Genomic DNA, 13440 nt, shown 5'->3' on the forward strand with positions numbered 1-13440 from the left:
ACAGTGTGTCGGATTTTTCAATCTGAAACAAAATTGTAGTTTTTTTTTTTTTTAAATACAACAACCCTAAGACTCTGCTTTTCTTTCCTCACCAGGAGAGTCCGGATCGCACCAAACTGCAACCATCAGCCAACGGCAGGACCGGACTTCTCGGCCCTAAGCTCGAACTGATCGGAGAGGATGAAACGATGGACCGCTACGACATCTATAACCAATATGGAGACAACTTTTCAGAGCACGAGGATATGGACATGGACTTCCTCGAGATGGAGCTTGTAAGAAGTAAGTTTGTAGACCCCGGCTTCTTTTGCTGTTTTACCCCAAATTTGTAAGAGTAAATCAGTGCTTGGAGGGTTATATCTGGTTTATAGATACATATACAAGTAAAAACACAAGGGTTAATTTAATTCAATATTTGCTCCTTGGTGTTAGAATACATAAAACTTCACTTCTTTGGAACCATCTAAACTAACCTCTCTTTGTCCGTCTCCAGGTAAAAGTGACAGTGTTCTCGCCATGGCAGACGCCACCCTCGACCACATGGACCACGACGCGTTTTACCTGTGCCACTTGGAGCCGTCCATCTTTGCCGACCGCCTCTCCCCCTACCACGGCTCGCCTCCCCCGACCGGTAACCTCTTCAAAGCGAGCCGCGGCACTCCGCCGCCGCGGTTTGGCAACCTCAGACGCAGCAGCAGTGCAGGGAGTCAGGACCCGCTCCACGCCAGCCACCACCAAAAGCACTCCACCAGCCCCAGAATCTCCCGCCTCTCAGCTTTCTTACAGGAAATGGAAAATGACGATGGCGAGGAGGCGTTGCTGAATAACCAGCTCAATGAGCAGCGGACGCTGAACGGACGGCTGTTGGCCGGTGTGAATAATCATGACGTGGCCAGCAGCGACCGGCTGAGCTCTAAAGGACGGGCTCATCGTGCTGGAATGGTCAAAGGTTGGTAGTTTCATGTCATCTTTCACTTTCCCGTTTCTTGAATAAATAATATTATTGAAAATCGTAATAATTACTTATAGAATAATAAACCATCGCTTAATATGTATATTTTAGATTATATATCTATATTTCATATTCCAGCTGCCAGTACTGGAGCCCCCATGCGGCAGTCACGTCACCGTCCCATCTTCTACCGCCAGCCGTCCTGCACCTTCTCCTACTACGGTCGAGTGGGGAGCCATCGCCACCGCTACCGCCAGCCCACCGGCGCCTATCTTATCAAGCCGTCGCGCAGCATGAACGACCTGTGCGACGTGGAGGCCCGACACAGGAGGAGGCAGAGGCAGAGAAAAAGACACCGCAGCGGAAACACAAACTCCTCCAGCGGGGACACGGAGAGCGAAGAGGGAGAGGTGAGGAGGAGCTGACGAAGCTTTTGACCGCGATGACTCTTGCACCCATTTCTTTCTTTCTGATTTGTAAAGTGTGTCTTTCTGGGTGGGTGTTGTCTGACCCTGTCTCCTGTCATCAGGTTGAGACCACAGTGCGGCTGCTGTGGCTCTCCATGCTGAAGATGCCTCCGGAGCTGCTCCGACTGTGCGCCTGTCACCTGCTCACCTGGTTCTCCATCATTGCTGAGGCGGTCTTCTTTACCGACTTCATGGGTCAAGTCATCTACCATGGAGATCCTACCGTACGTGAAACCGCCGCTAAACATGCACACGATTACTTTTGGTCATGTTCCTTTTTGGTCATTTCAAACAGTCTACAGCAGGTTAAAGCTGTTTTTTCTTCTCTCTCAGGCTCCTCTTAACTCTACTTTGTTGGAGGATTATCACAAAGGTGTTCAGATGGGATGTTGGGGACTGGTTATATATGCCATGACTGCTGCTACTTGCTCAGGTAACGCGAGGTCATAGGAATGCATGTGGACCCATGCACACACACACCTCCATGTTGGGTCGCCAACTGTCTTTAGCCAACAGTGTGTGGGATTCAGTGGCATCAAGCTGTTAGGTTGTCGTTCTACTGAACACCTCCTCCACTTGCCCTTTCCTTCCCGAGTGTGTGCGAAAACATCCACGGCTCATGACAAATGTCTCATTCTAAGCTAACAAAGACTCAAAGATGCTTAGTCTTGGGGAATAATACTCTAATAAATACTTAGTTATGATATAATGTCTGCCCATAAATCCTCCCTGATCATATACACTGGTCCTTTAGATGAAAAGTGATCTTTTGTTTTATTTTCAAAGTTGAACTCGGTTAAACCAGTAAACTAATCTACCTTCTCCAGCTATCCTTCAGAAGTACCTCGACAACTTTGACTTGAGCATTAAGGTCATCTACATCGTGGGAACGCTTGCATTTTCCATAGGTATGAGCCACAGTACAGTAACAGAATAAACACAATACATGAGTGAGTACCTGCTAAATTATGTTTCCATTTCCTTTATTTCCTTTCTTAGGAACGGCTGTAATGGCAATCTTTCCTAACGTGTATGTTTCCATGGTGATGATCAGCAGCATGGGCATAATCTCCATGAGTATCTCCTATTGTCCTTATGCTCTGCTGGGACAGTATCATGAAATGAAAGAGGTACGGACACATTCAACTTGAAAGCGCTTCTGTTTACATTAATATGTAATATTAACCAGCCCAGGGACTGCAGATGAAAAATGTTGGTAAACTAATGTGTTCTGTAGACAGATACGGTAAAAGGATTAGATGACATTTTATATTTTTTTATTATTTTGTATAACTGATGTGTATAGATATTTTATTTGATATGTAGCTTTTCATTAACTGTGACTCCTCTTTGCAGTACATCCGGCACAGTCCCGGTAACTCCCGTAGGGGCTTTGGCATCGACTGTGCCATCTTATCCTGCCAGGTGAGGGAAATTGTCATAATTAAATCTCTATTTGTTCAAAAATACAGTCTACAAAAAGTGTTTAATTGAATCACTTGTCATTTTGCAGGTGTACATAAGTCAGATCTTGGTGGCCTTGGCGCTGGGTGCTGTCGTGGAGGCTGTTGGCAGCGTTCGTGTCATTCCCATGGTGGCCTCTGGGGGCTCCCTCCTCGGATTCTTCACCGCCCTCTTCCTGGTCATCTACCCGACTCCAAACAGCGGGTGAGTTCTGCTCTTTCGCTGTCTTTAAAGTAAGTTATGCATGTCGCGAAATACACTCACAGAGTCGACCCGTTCTCATGTCATTGCAGTAAATATGAACCTGCAGGCAGCAGCTGATTAGCTTAGCATAGCATAGCATAGCATAAGACTGGATAATTGGTGGGAACCTGTCCGTCAGAAAGTAACACAAAACCAGCAGTAGTTATTACTAGTGAGTATTTATGCTTAGCTAACTGGCTCTTGGCAGGAAAGCAAATAAAGAATACTTCCCTGATTGCTAAACTGTTCCTCTGGTGCCCCAAAACACAGTCCTAACAGTTTGGATTTTAATTGTGATTGACAGGGACGGGGAGTCGGCCAAAGCCTCGAAACGGTCCCTGACCAAACTTGAAAATCACAACAGCAACAAACTGGCCGTTACGTTGGTGAAAGAGAAACCCAGCTTCCTGAAACTCAACAAGAAGGGCAAGGCCACCTCCACCACCATCACCACCACCACCGCTTCCTGTCACATGGAGAACGAGTCTGCTCTCTGATTGGCCGGCTGAATGCGATCGACGAGTTGCTGCAGAAACCACAAAATTCACGGGAAAAAGATGCCACTGGAATTCGTTTTGGGTATTGGCGTCCACGTGGTGCTGGAGTTCACAGACGCGATGAAGAGAGAGGTGTTGGGTGCGCTCTTGCTGTCTCTGCTTTTATTTTTGATTGAAAACAACCACATCTTCCCTGAGACCAGTGTCACACCAGGCCAACAAAGCATCCTGGTCCCAGTGCTGCTCCGGCCATCACATAAATTCCTTAATCTGATCCGTCAGGGTTTTTAAGGAGAGGTTGTCTCTGTCTCAGGGCCTCTAGGAGGTGCTAGTGAGCAGCTGCACGAGAACATTCAGGGGACTTGCACACATACATACACGCACACACACCTCCGCACCTGGGGTCAACACAATCGAATGAACACATCAACGCGGAACGTTGTTGATGAACATTAGTCCTTGAAGCTGCTATCATCAAAAAGATGCTGAAAATTGTTCTTCCTCGGAAACTGGCTGGATCGAATCTGCTGTGATGACGTCGAACAAGATCGACGGGAGGGTTTGTGAGTGTGTGTCTGCCGACGTGTTCACCAAAATAAACTCAATCACACGCTCTGGGTTGCGGGACTACTTTCAGCATTGTGCAACAGTAGCTTTAAGACTGCAGAGACTTCTGCGGGAGGCATTTCTGGAACCAACAGCCCGCAGCCCGCTTCTGGGTTCTTTAATCACTCTTTAATCCCCGAATGGAATGCAAGTGTGTGTGTGATTTCGCCCTCCTGCAGATGGAAGGAGTGCTAAAATTCTTATTATAGCCTTCCCTCCAGGGGAAAGTTGACTCCAGGCTCTTCTCCGAAGTGACCTGTGATTTGCCGGTTTAGAAGGAGGATGTGTATTGAATGAAATTCCAGGAAAAAAAACGTGCAGGTGCAATATGTGCAGTATACAGGGCATTACGATCCCAAATATTATTGTCATGATTTATTGAGCGCCCAGAATGATGCTTGTTTTAGAATATTCTGGACCGACCTATGCTGCATGATAGAGAAGCAGAGAAGAGACAAACCAAACCACAGAGAAAAAGAGGAAAGACGTGTGGATTTCTCCCTCTCTCTCTCTGCTTTCTTGCTTAATCTTTTTGAGAATGCTGTTAACACAATGTTTGTTACTAACTACACATTAGTCGAGCCATTGTTTGAAATTGCGTTAAACTGCATCCGGTAAGAGAAGCCTATTTGGGAGGTTGGACGCATCTTTAGCACACAAGCAGGATGCTCCTCATCTGTTGGGTGAAAGTGGATCCAGTTACTCTACCACTAATCGCTGGAATCTGGAAGTGGACACAAGAATATCCGTGTGAGTCCTGGATGTATTAAAGCGAAAAAATATTTAATGTAAGAGAGGCAAAACATGTCACTCGAGTTCCGGCTTGTTATGTGAGTCTTTGTGGAGGATTTCCGCTCCTGGTCCAGGTGTCTTGGTTCCACTGTACTGGGCCAAATATGAGTATAATATAGTATTTTAGACTACATCTGTGTTTTACGCTGAATGTATATTTTGAAAGGATAGAGGGATGACATGAGTTAAGGTGAAATGGGAAAATAATGAGCATACAGACATGAAAGTGTTATTGATCTGTGTATTCCCAAAATGCAGAACCGTTCTTTTAAATATTTGAGCTCAAGCAAAACGTCAACTTTGAAAAAAAAAAAAGAAGAAGATTTGATTCATTCATTTGATCCCTAAAAGACAATGGAATCATATTGACCTTTGACTCCAGACAGACTTAAACTTGAGTAAAATGCAAAAATACACCTACAAAATATCAAGAATAAGTGACCAAACTACAAACACTTTAGGGCAACGACCAGAATTGATCTTTCTTCTGAAGGACAGCTTCAGTTTGTTTCTTCTGGTGAGGTGAGAGATGCTTCTCCATCCTGCGGCTGCTGTTTTAAGACATGATGGTTGATTATGGAAGTAAAACCTTTAAGTTAAGCTTTGCTTTTTAAAATGAACACACACTTATGACACTAATGTGATAACTACAAAAACATTAAATTAAAACATCATGCAAGTTGTACGAATCCAAACTAAACTGTTATTAATACTTAATGATTTTGATTGTAGACCAAAAAAGGCATATTGATCATGGAATGTTTAATTGCTGACAATGCTGAACGTTTAAGTGAGTTGCAGTGAGACAAAAAGAAATTATTTAATATTGTATTATATCTTTTGTTTTCTGATAAGTCAGTTGCAATAATAGCCTCTGTAAAGCAGCTGGAAGAGGACTGTGTGAGGGTGGTGGGGACATCATCTGTCAGGGTGAAAGGCGGTGGATTTGGGTCAGTTCTCCTTGTAGCTCAATCAGCTGAAACATGAAAATTGTAAATTGCAGTGACTTCATTTGCAGCATTTAACAGATAATCCTATTTATATTTTTGATTTTTAGCAGAAAATGTTCCCACCAATGATGTGGTTTCTCTTGTTTTGTTTAATCCTGTTTCTAACAGAATAGATTCCTTCCACAATTTCAGGTACATTCATTCAGAGAGAGAGCGAGCGTGTTTTACTTCCTGGGGCGACCCTGCTCTGGCCGTGGTGCTGGCACAGGATCTGAATATGATAAAAGACAGAAGAGTTTTAAAATACACGGCAATAATACAGTCTGGATCAAATGATGTACCCCCAACGTTAGTTAAAAGACGAACATGAATATTTAAAAAGGCTTTGGCTTTGGGAGGCTTGCATGTGACAACAGCAATATGCATGTGTGGAACACACCAAAGTATGACTTTGTACAAATCACTCCAGCTCTTTGCTGTCCTAACAGGGCGGGGATGTCTTTTCTAATGCATGACTGGATGTTTGTATCCACCTGTTTGAACCTAAATGTGTAAACATAAACCAACACGGTTACTATTTAAGCTAAAACATTGCGCTCTCTCTGGGTCAGTACACGCTCAACAAGCACGTGGCTTTCAAAGCGTTTGCACATTTATTAAGAGTGACGTTTGAGACGGCACGCATCTCGTTTGCTTTGAACGCAGCGCCCGTGTGGCCCGAAGACGAGATTTGCGTCGTCTCCCCGAGCAACGCTCCGTGTTAAAAGTGTAGGTGGGAAACTCTAGGCCTCGAATACTTGAAGTGCAACTTGAGTGTTTTCTTTTTCAATACAGTGGTTAGTTTTTTCTTCTTTTTCTTAGTGTCCCAAGCCTTTTATTTACCGCAGACTCTGGAATGTTCAGACGGCAGCGCGTCCTGCTGGGAAATTTGAGTTCTTACCATCGATTCCATCTTGTGACTTAAATGTTTAAAACACGGTCAATGAATGTGAAGTGATTTCAGCCGAAATAATTTTAGTTTTGATGTTTGACGCCTGACATTGCACAGAACTTGCACATTATAAGTAGAAAAAACTAAGAAGAGTAGAAGTGTGTTGCATAAGGAGAAAGAAGAGTGGATATTTATTTTTTAGAGCTTTCATGTCCGTAAGAGAAATTTCACCTAGTTTTCAATCAGTTAAAGCTATTTTAATTGCTGTTACAGGAGATGTTACGGAAGCAGACTGGAGTCTTTGTGTCTTGTGTCTTTGTGTGCGTGCATGTTTGCAGTCGTCTCACATCTGCTAACATGAAACGCGAGTGGCGTTAGTGTGTTAAAAATGTCATCTCAGTGTTAGTTTTGGTCTCTGTTCTCTTTGCAATCACCTGGTTTACACTTAACTCCAGAATCGATGGCTGCAATACCTGAGCTTATTCACGCGTCTTTATTTACTCTTAGAAAATGTATTTTTTTAATTCTGAAGGTGGCTATACCACATGAGAGTTTGGCCTTTGCACTTTTTCAGTGGCAGCCATGTTGGCTCCACGGTCCTGGTCATTGAATGAATGTGGCGGCGCCGTGATGACGTTGTCAGGGACGGCAGCAGCAGCGTGGCGGAGAGGCCGTCGGTCCAACGCGGCCCGTCTCAGTGTGTGCGCATGTGTGTGGCTGCCTCTGGTAAACTGTTTGTTTACGACCGTGGAGAGAGATGCCTAATATACTTTGATCCTCACAGAGATTAAATCAAGAAAAATACCTAAAGAATGGGAAAGCAAAGTATGCGCAGTGTACTATATATACATATATATATATATATATATATATATACATGCCTTGTCATTTGAAAAATAAGATGTATATATGCATATTTTTCTTTTAGTTTCTTCTTTTTTGCTGCTATAAAAAAAGATGATTATTTTTGTTAGTAGTTTTGTTTTCTATATAAAGACTGTATATATCTCTATGTTCTGTAAATACGCTTGAGCCTGTAGGACTCTGGATGAACACTGTATGGAACGCACCTTTAAAATCGGTTCAGTTAAACCTAAAAAAAGACTCTTGTCATTACTCAAGGATTTAAAGAGGACTTACGGTTCAGCAAAGTACTTGAAGCATGTGATTACAAGCTCCACCCGTATTCTTGAAAATAGGGAACTAAATTATGATCACATCACACACAGTCTGACTTACTGACAGTCACAGCAAAGATTACATCACAGATCCACAATTCCTTCAGCAAAATGAACAATTATTCATAAGGGAAAATATGTGGTCTGATTGATGGCGCTCTGCATGATTTAAATCAATGTTTTACAGAGGATTTAGATATATACATGACAGCATGCAGATGTTCAGAAGGATGGAAATAATGATGACAGAAATGTTCCAAAGAATTAATTACCGCTTTGCGATAAATAGTCAGTAATCCCAGTGATTTACTGACAAATCTGAACAATGCAGTTGACCGTTTCACTCATTGTATTATTGTACGGAGCTGATGCAGGAATTATTCATCCTATGAAATAACGGAAGAGTAAGGCAGCCGTATGGTGAGCAAAGATAAAAGTTTAATCAAAAGTCTCAGTTGTCGTGGGCGTCATTCAAAATAGATTAAATAGAAGGGGTTGCATAATAAACTCTTGCATTTCATTGCAATGGAGAGTTTGAGGTGTAGATGTCCATTTGCATGTGACCGCTGGTGAAGTAACCCGCTTGTCTGCAGTTTCAAGAAGTAAAACATCTTTGCTCAGCATCTGCGAAGCCTGAAAAGAGCCAACCCGGTTTCCCATGATGCCGTGTGGTCAGACTGCTGAGAAAGGAAGGGGGGGGGGGGAGTCAGTCAACTTTGTTCCTGCGGAATCTGTTTTCGCTTCCCACTCAGGGGTCACAGGCTCGCTGTCTTTCCACACAGAGACACCAGAGAAGGAACCTGAAACGCGTGTGTGTGTGTGTGTGTGTGTGTGTGTGAGTCATGTACTTATGCAGAGGTATAACGTTACAACTCCAGAACATCACGCTAAGTGAACTGCAATGACCTGCTGCCCCTGTAGAAGGATTAAAGGGACATAACACTCACTTTAATGACTGAACAGCTGTTCTCTAATATGTCATCTTTAAAAACGCAATATGTTTGGTAAATAATCTGAATAACATTTAGTTGAAAATGTCCCTATTTGAGTTAATGACAATATCTATGATAATATTTTCAAGTCCATTGTGGGACAAAATATACTTGCAATTTACAACATACACAGATTTGACAGGTCATTTTTTATATATTATCCTGAAGAAACTACGTGTGTCTGAGTATAAATATCTTACGGTATTTACAATTGATTTGTTTCCTATAGGTTAATGTTCTTTCAACTTGTTTCAACAAAACTGTTACATAACATCCAAGTGAGGCGGTGCTGTGGGGAGACACTGTCCTCTGGTGGAGCAGAGGACAGTTTTTCACATATTTAGCTGTAAATGTACACCGTATTAACTGCAGTGATATTATGTTGTTTACATGGGTTTATAATGAACAAAAACTTAACATTTAACAACTTAACCCATAGCAAATCATCCCATTAATTATACGTAGGAAGAGACATTGTTAATGTAAACACAGAGAGAAAAGGAAAGAAAAACAAAACACAAATGGTTGTTCTGCTGCATTAGACAGTTTATCAGTGTAAAGTCACTGTGTTGCTTTCATTCCTTTGACTGTGTCCATTGTTTTTCCACCGTCTGTGATGACATTCAGACACTTGTAAGATGATAAACAAAGAAAGCTTCACTCTGTACTTGAGAAACTGTGTTTACACATTCAAAAGGAGCTTTACTTCTAGCTCATTCAATGTTTTGACCATGACTCTCTCCCATTGTTGGACCCCAGCGCTTTTCATTCCATCGCACCGCACTTTAGTGTCGTTGACGTAATAGTTAGCGTAAATGTTTCTAACCATCTAACTCCTCCTGACGCATCTAACAATGGCAAAACATTACCAACACCTACACGTTTATGGCTCAGTTCCTCTCGATTGCATTTGGTTAAACAAGTGCATCCTATAGTTTCATAATAAGCCATTCCACATGTTTGCAGACTAAACAGCAATTCTAGATCTTTCAATATTTTGTATTGCTGTTTCAAGGTAACATTTCCCCCTGTTTGATGACGCACGCGGTCTCTCTAACAGTACAAAGCTCCTCGCTTTCACAGCAAACCCATCGATTTGTGGTCCAGTGTTCGTTTTCGCACAGGACAAACCAGTCGGAGAAGACAAGGGGATTGGGGGATAAAGGGGAGAATGGAGAGAGGCGGCTTCTGAAGGGATGGTTGCTCCATAATGAGAAATCAGCGCTGTCTAGTTTTCTATTAAACCTCCTTTTGATAATTTAGTTGGTTCTTTTTTCGGCCTCAGAATCTCTCTCTCAATCTCTTTATCCGTCAATCTGTGTGAGTCGAATGTTCCATGTCAGCGGCGGAAAGGGGAGAACCTGAGAGAGTGATTGTGGCCACACTGTGCGCTATTGCCAGTGCCGTGCCCGGGCATTTGTTCACTGAATTCCTCTCCCCTTCTTCCCCGCTGGCGTGACCGGCCTCCACGCCCCCCTCCCTCGCTCCCCTCCTCGTCCTCCACACTCTCTTGAAGCTGTCCGTCACGAAGCAGTAAACCACTGGATCCAGGCAGCTGTTCAGGCTGCTCAGGGTCACCGTGATGTGAAAGGCAAGTACGTGTCCCGCCCCCTGGCCTTGCCCCTCCCCTCCGACTGGCACCCAGAAGTAAACCACCACCTGCCGGACGTGGAACGGCGTGAAGCAGATGGTGAAGACCACCAGGACGGCGGCCAGCAGCCTGACGGCCCGCGCCCTCCTCGCCCTGCTCTGCTGGGGCATCAGGCCGGGGCTGGAGGTGAGGAAACAGGCGACCCTCAGGGTGAAGCCCACCACGGCCAACAAGGGGAGCAGGAACTCCAGGATGGTGAGGTAGAAGAGGGCAGGGAGGAGCACACAGGAGGAGCTGAACTCCAACGCTGTGGTCTGCAGAGAGCAGGAGAGACGTTCCAGCACATCAAGTCTAACTTTGTGTGTGTGTGTGTGTGTGTGTATCCGTTGTTGATGTGTTTGCGGCGTGCCTGTCCTCACCTGGAAGGAGTAAGTAACCACGACTGCGATGAACCAAACTGTGGCGCTGACGCACCTGGCTGTTCCCGTGGTCCTGCATCGACGGAGGGTCCCGGACACGTGGACGACAGCGAGGTACCGATCTACGCAGATACTGGAAGGCGAGTCACAGAGGAAGGAGGAGATTAGAGAGCTCTCTGCTGATCGTGTGATCAATCGAACGATTGAGGGGCCGACTCACCTGGTCAGAAACAGTATGCTGCAGTACATGTTGACGAAGTAGCTGAAGGTGTGGACGTAGGAGCAGGCCACACAGCTCCCTCCGCTGTGGTACAGAGCGATGCGAGCGGGCAGCGACAGTGCCACCAGCAGATCGGCCACAGCAAGGTTTATGGTGTAAACCACAGAGGCGGAGGAGTGGGTGGAGGCCCCGCAGAAGATATAGAGAGCCAGAGCGTTGAGGACCACACCGACCACCAGCATCAGACAGTTGCACACCTGGAGTACGGAGGAGTCAGGTTAGACAAGATCAAGCAGATACACAGCAGGCGCACAGCTCATGTTGTCTCCATTTTCTCGTGATCTGACATTTGATATTAATTGAATCACAGCTGATGTGAGTTTCAAAGTGGACTGACATATGTTCCTACTAACTGGTATCCTTGTCTTTACCATGAGAGAAACCCACAGAGCGTAGAAGTCTTGGTACAGCTGCACATCCAGGTGGGCCAACCTGTGCAGGTAAGGTGCCCCCCACCGCTGGTCCCTGGCGCTGCAGTTAGTCGGGTCAGAGGTGAAGAGGGGCGGGAGGGGCCCGCTGGTGGAGGTGGAGCTGATGTTGATAAGAAGGCTCTCCATTGACAAACCTGGTTTCTGAGTGGCAGGAGAGGTGAGGAAAAGAGAAGAGAGCGCAATATATTAGTCTTGTGCGCAACAAAAAATGTCTGGACTTTAAAGCCAACATGGATTAGAAGCACCTACGTGCTTTGACTGACCTCAATGCAGAGGAGGTTATTTTTGAGAACAATTGGGGAAGGCTTGGTAAGAATAGTAATGCATCATCTGCATACAGGTACATTTTGTGTTGTGTTCACTGATTCCTTTGACGTCGATATTAGCTTAATGCTCGCCAGATACAGTCATTATATCAATGAAAGGACTTTGGGATCATTTGTGTTTTTGTCATAATGAAAATATAAAGTCGATTAACCTCACAGGCTTTTTTTGCATGCTAAAAGCATGTTAGGATTGTCTCCAAACGTGTGCTATTGCTGTCTACTTATGAACCAGCAGGAATTTAAACCTAAAAAGAAACCCCATAATATTTGTAAGGGAAAGGTGCTTCCATCTTATATCATGGAGGCAGTTGCATTGTATCATAAATAGTCTTTAACAGCCTCCAAAGTCCAAAAGTAATGGAGTGTGGAGTGAATGGCTTAAAAACAACTCAACATATTTCAGCTCGTTGAGCAGCGACGTGCGTACTAGAAAATAAAAGAACGAGGAGTTAATCCAGAGGGAGAGACTTCAGAAATCCTCATCTTATAAACAACGTCCTCCCGTACTGTAGAAATGTCTGAATCCATCTTCGTATGCGCTCTTAAAGGATGTGACACTTTCAACAAAGTTATGTTTTAAACAGGGTGTACAATGTTGATAATAACCATGTCAGTATGTGCTGCTATGTAATACACAGTTGACACATGTTGTGTTAAACACACAATAAATGTTTGATCACATAAATATAATAAATGTGACGCAACCTTTTTAATAGGGGGGAGGCTTTAGAGTCTCCAATGCGCAGATGCTTCAAGACACCAGAAATAGACCAGGAGTTTTAAAAGAACAATCCAAAAACTTTTTGTTGTCTTCATCAGTTGGAGTTTGCTCATTTTTCCTGAAGATGTATCTGTTGAATTAGTGGTTTGATTGTTTTGTGAACGACCCTTTACAAGGCCAAGAATAAACTTTGACGCTCCTATAGTGGATGTTATCCTTTCTTTCGTAGCTGTTTGTCTAGCTGCACTGATTTCTATCCAATGTGTGTTCAGCTCTTATGTGAGGAATAATACAAGACAGTACACAGTTACTGATATTAATTATTAATGAATTAATCTAATTAATGTGAAACACACCTTTTACCATCTCAGTTGCGCTGCGTTGGATATTAGATATTAGTATTATATACTATTAGCAGCATACTTATACTGAAAGAAATATGACTTAATTCACAGCGATTCATCTCAAATATAGAATGTAATGTAATGCTGTAATAACACAATTTGTCAATAAATTGTTTTCTTCTTCTTCTTTTGGATTGAAGGTGAATCAGAGGCAGCGTCTTGCCCACCAGGTCTCATTGTTCTGAGTGGCATCTGC

General features: G+C 43.8%; 2 protein-coding genes across 2 annotated transcripts in view; one reads left to right on the forward strand and one right to left on the reverse strand.

Annotated features, from left to right (window-relative positions):
* Positions 1-6826, forward strand: part of slc45a4a (solute carrier family 45 member 4a) — a 36375-nt gene extending 29549 nt beyond the window's left edge. The window contains exons 7-16 of the mRNA XM_040188166.2: positions 96-282; positions 494-949; positions 1091-1362; positions 1482-1643; positions 1753-1852; positions 2247-2327; positions 2419-2549; positions 2776-2844; positions 2933-3087; positions 3431-6826. Coding sequence (XP_040044100.2) covers positions 96-282; positions 494-949; positions 1091-1362; positions 1482-1643; positions 1753-1852; positions 2247-2327; positions 2419-2549; positions 2776-2844; positions 2933-3087; positions 3431-3623 — 1806 coding nt within the window. The 3' untranslated portion in view covers positions 3624-6826. The remainder of the gene's footprint in view (positions 1-95; positions 283-493; positions 950-1090; positions 1363-1481; positions 1644-1752; positions 1853-2246; positions 2328-2418; positions 2550-2775; positions 2845-2932; positions 3088-3430) is intronic.
* A 3557-nt stretch (positions 6827-10383) lies between these two features.
* Positions 10384-13035, reverse strand: LOC120826784 (G-protein coupled receptor 20). Its single transcript, XM_078081875.1, has 4 exons — positions 11734-13035; positions 11303-11559; positions 11083-11215; positions 10384-10977 (listed from the first exon to the last, which is right to left on the reverse strand). The coding sequence occupies exons 1-4, from the start codon at positions 11917-11919 to the stop codon at positions 10384-10386; spliced, it is 1170 nt and encodes a 389-aa protein (XP_077938001.1). The 5' UTR covers positions 11920-13035.
* Positions 13036-13440: the final 405 nt, after the last annotated feature.

This window comes from Gasterosteus aculeatus, chromosome 10 (genome assembly GCF_964276395.1).
Source record: "Gasterosteus aculeatus chromosome 10, fGasAcu3.hap1.1, whole genome shotgun sequence".
NCBI classification, from domain to species: Eukaryota; Metazoa; Chordata; class Actinopteri; order Perciformes; family Gasterosteidae; genus Gasterosteus; species Gasterosteus aculeatus.

Coding starts and splice junctions, on each gene's coding strand:
- LOC120826784 (XM_078081875.1), bottom strand. CDS start 11,919: ATGGAGAGCCTTCTTATCAACATCAGCTCCACCTCCACCAGCGGGCCC. Junction 11,560..11,733: donor CTCTGTGGGTTTCTCTCATG/GTAAAGACAAGG, acceptor TCCGTACTCCAG/GTGTGCAACTGTCTGATGCT. Junction 10,978..11,082: donor TGGTTACTTACTCCTTCCAG/GTGAGGACAGGC, acceptor TGCTCTCTGCAG/ACCACAGCGTTGGAGTTCAG.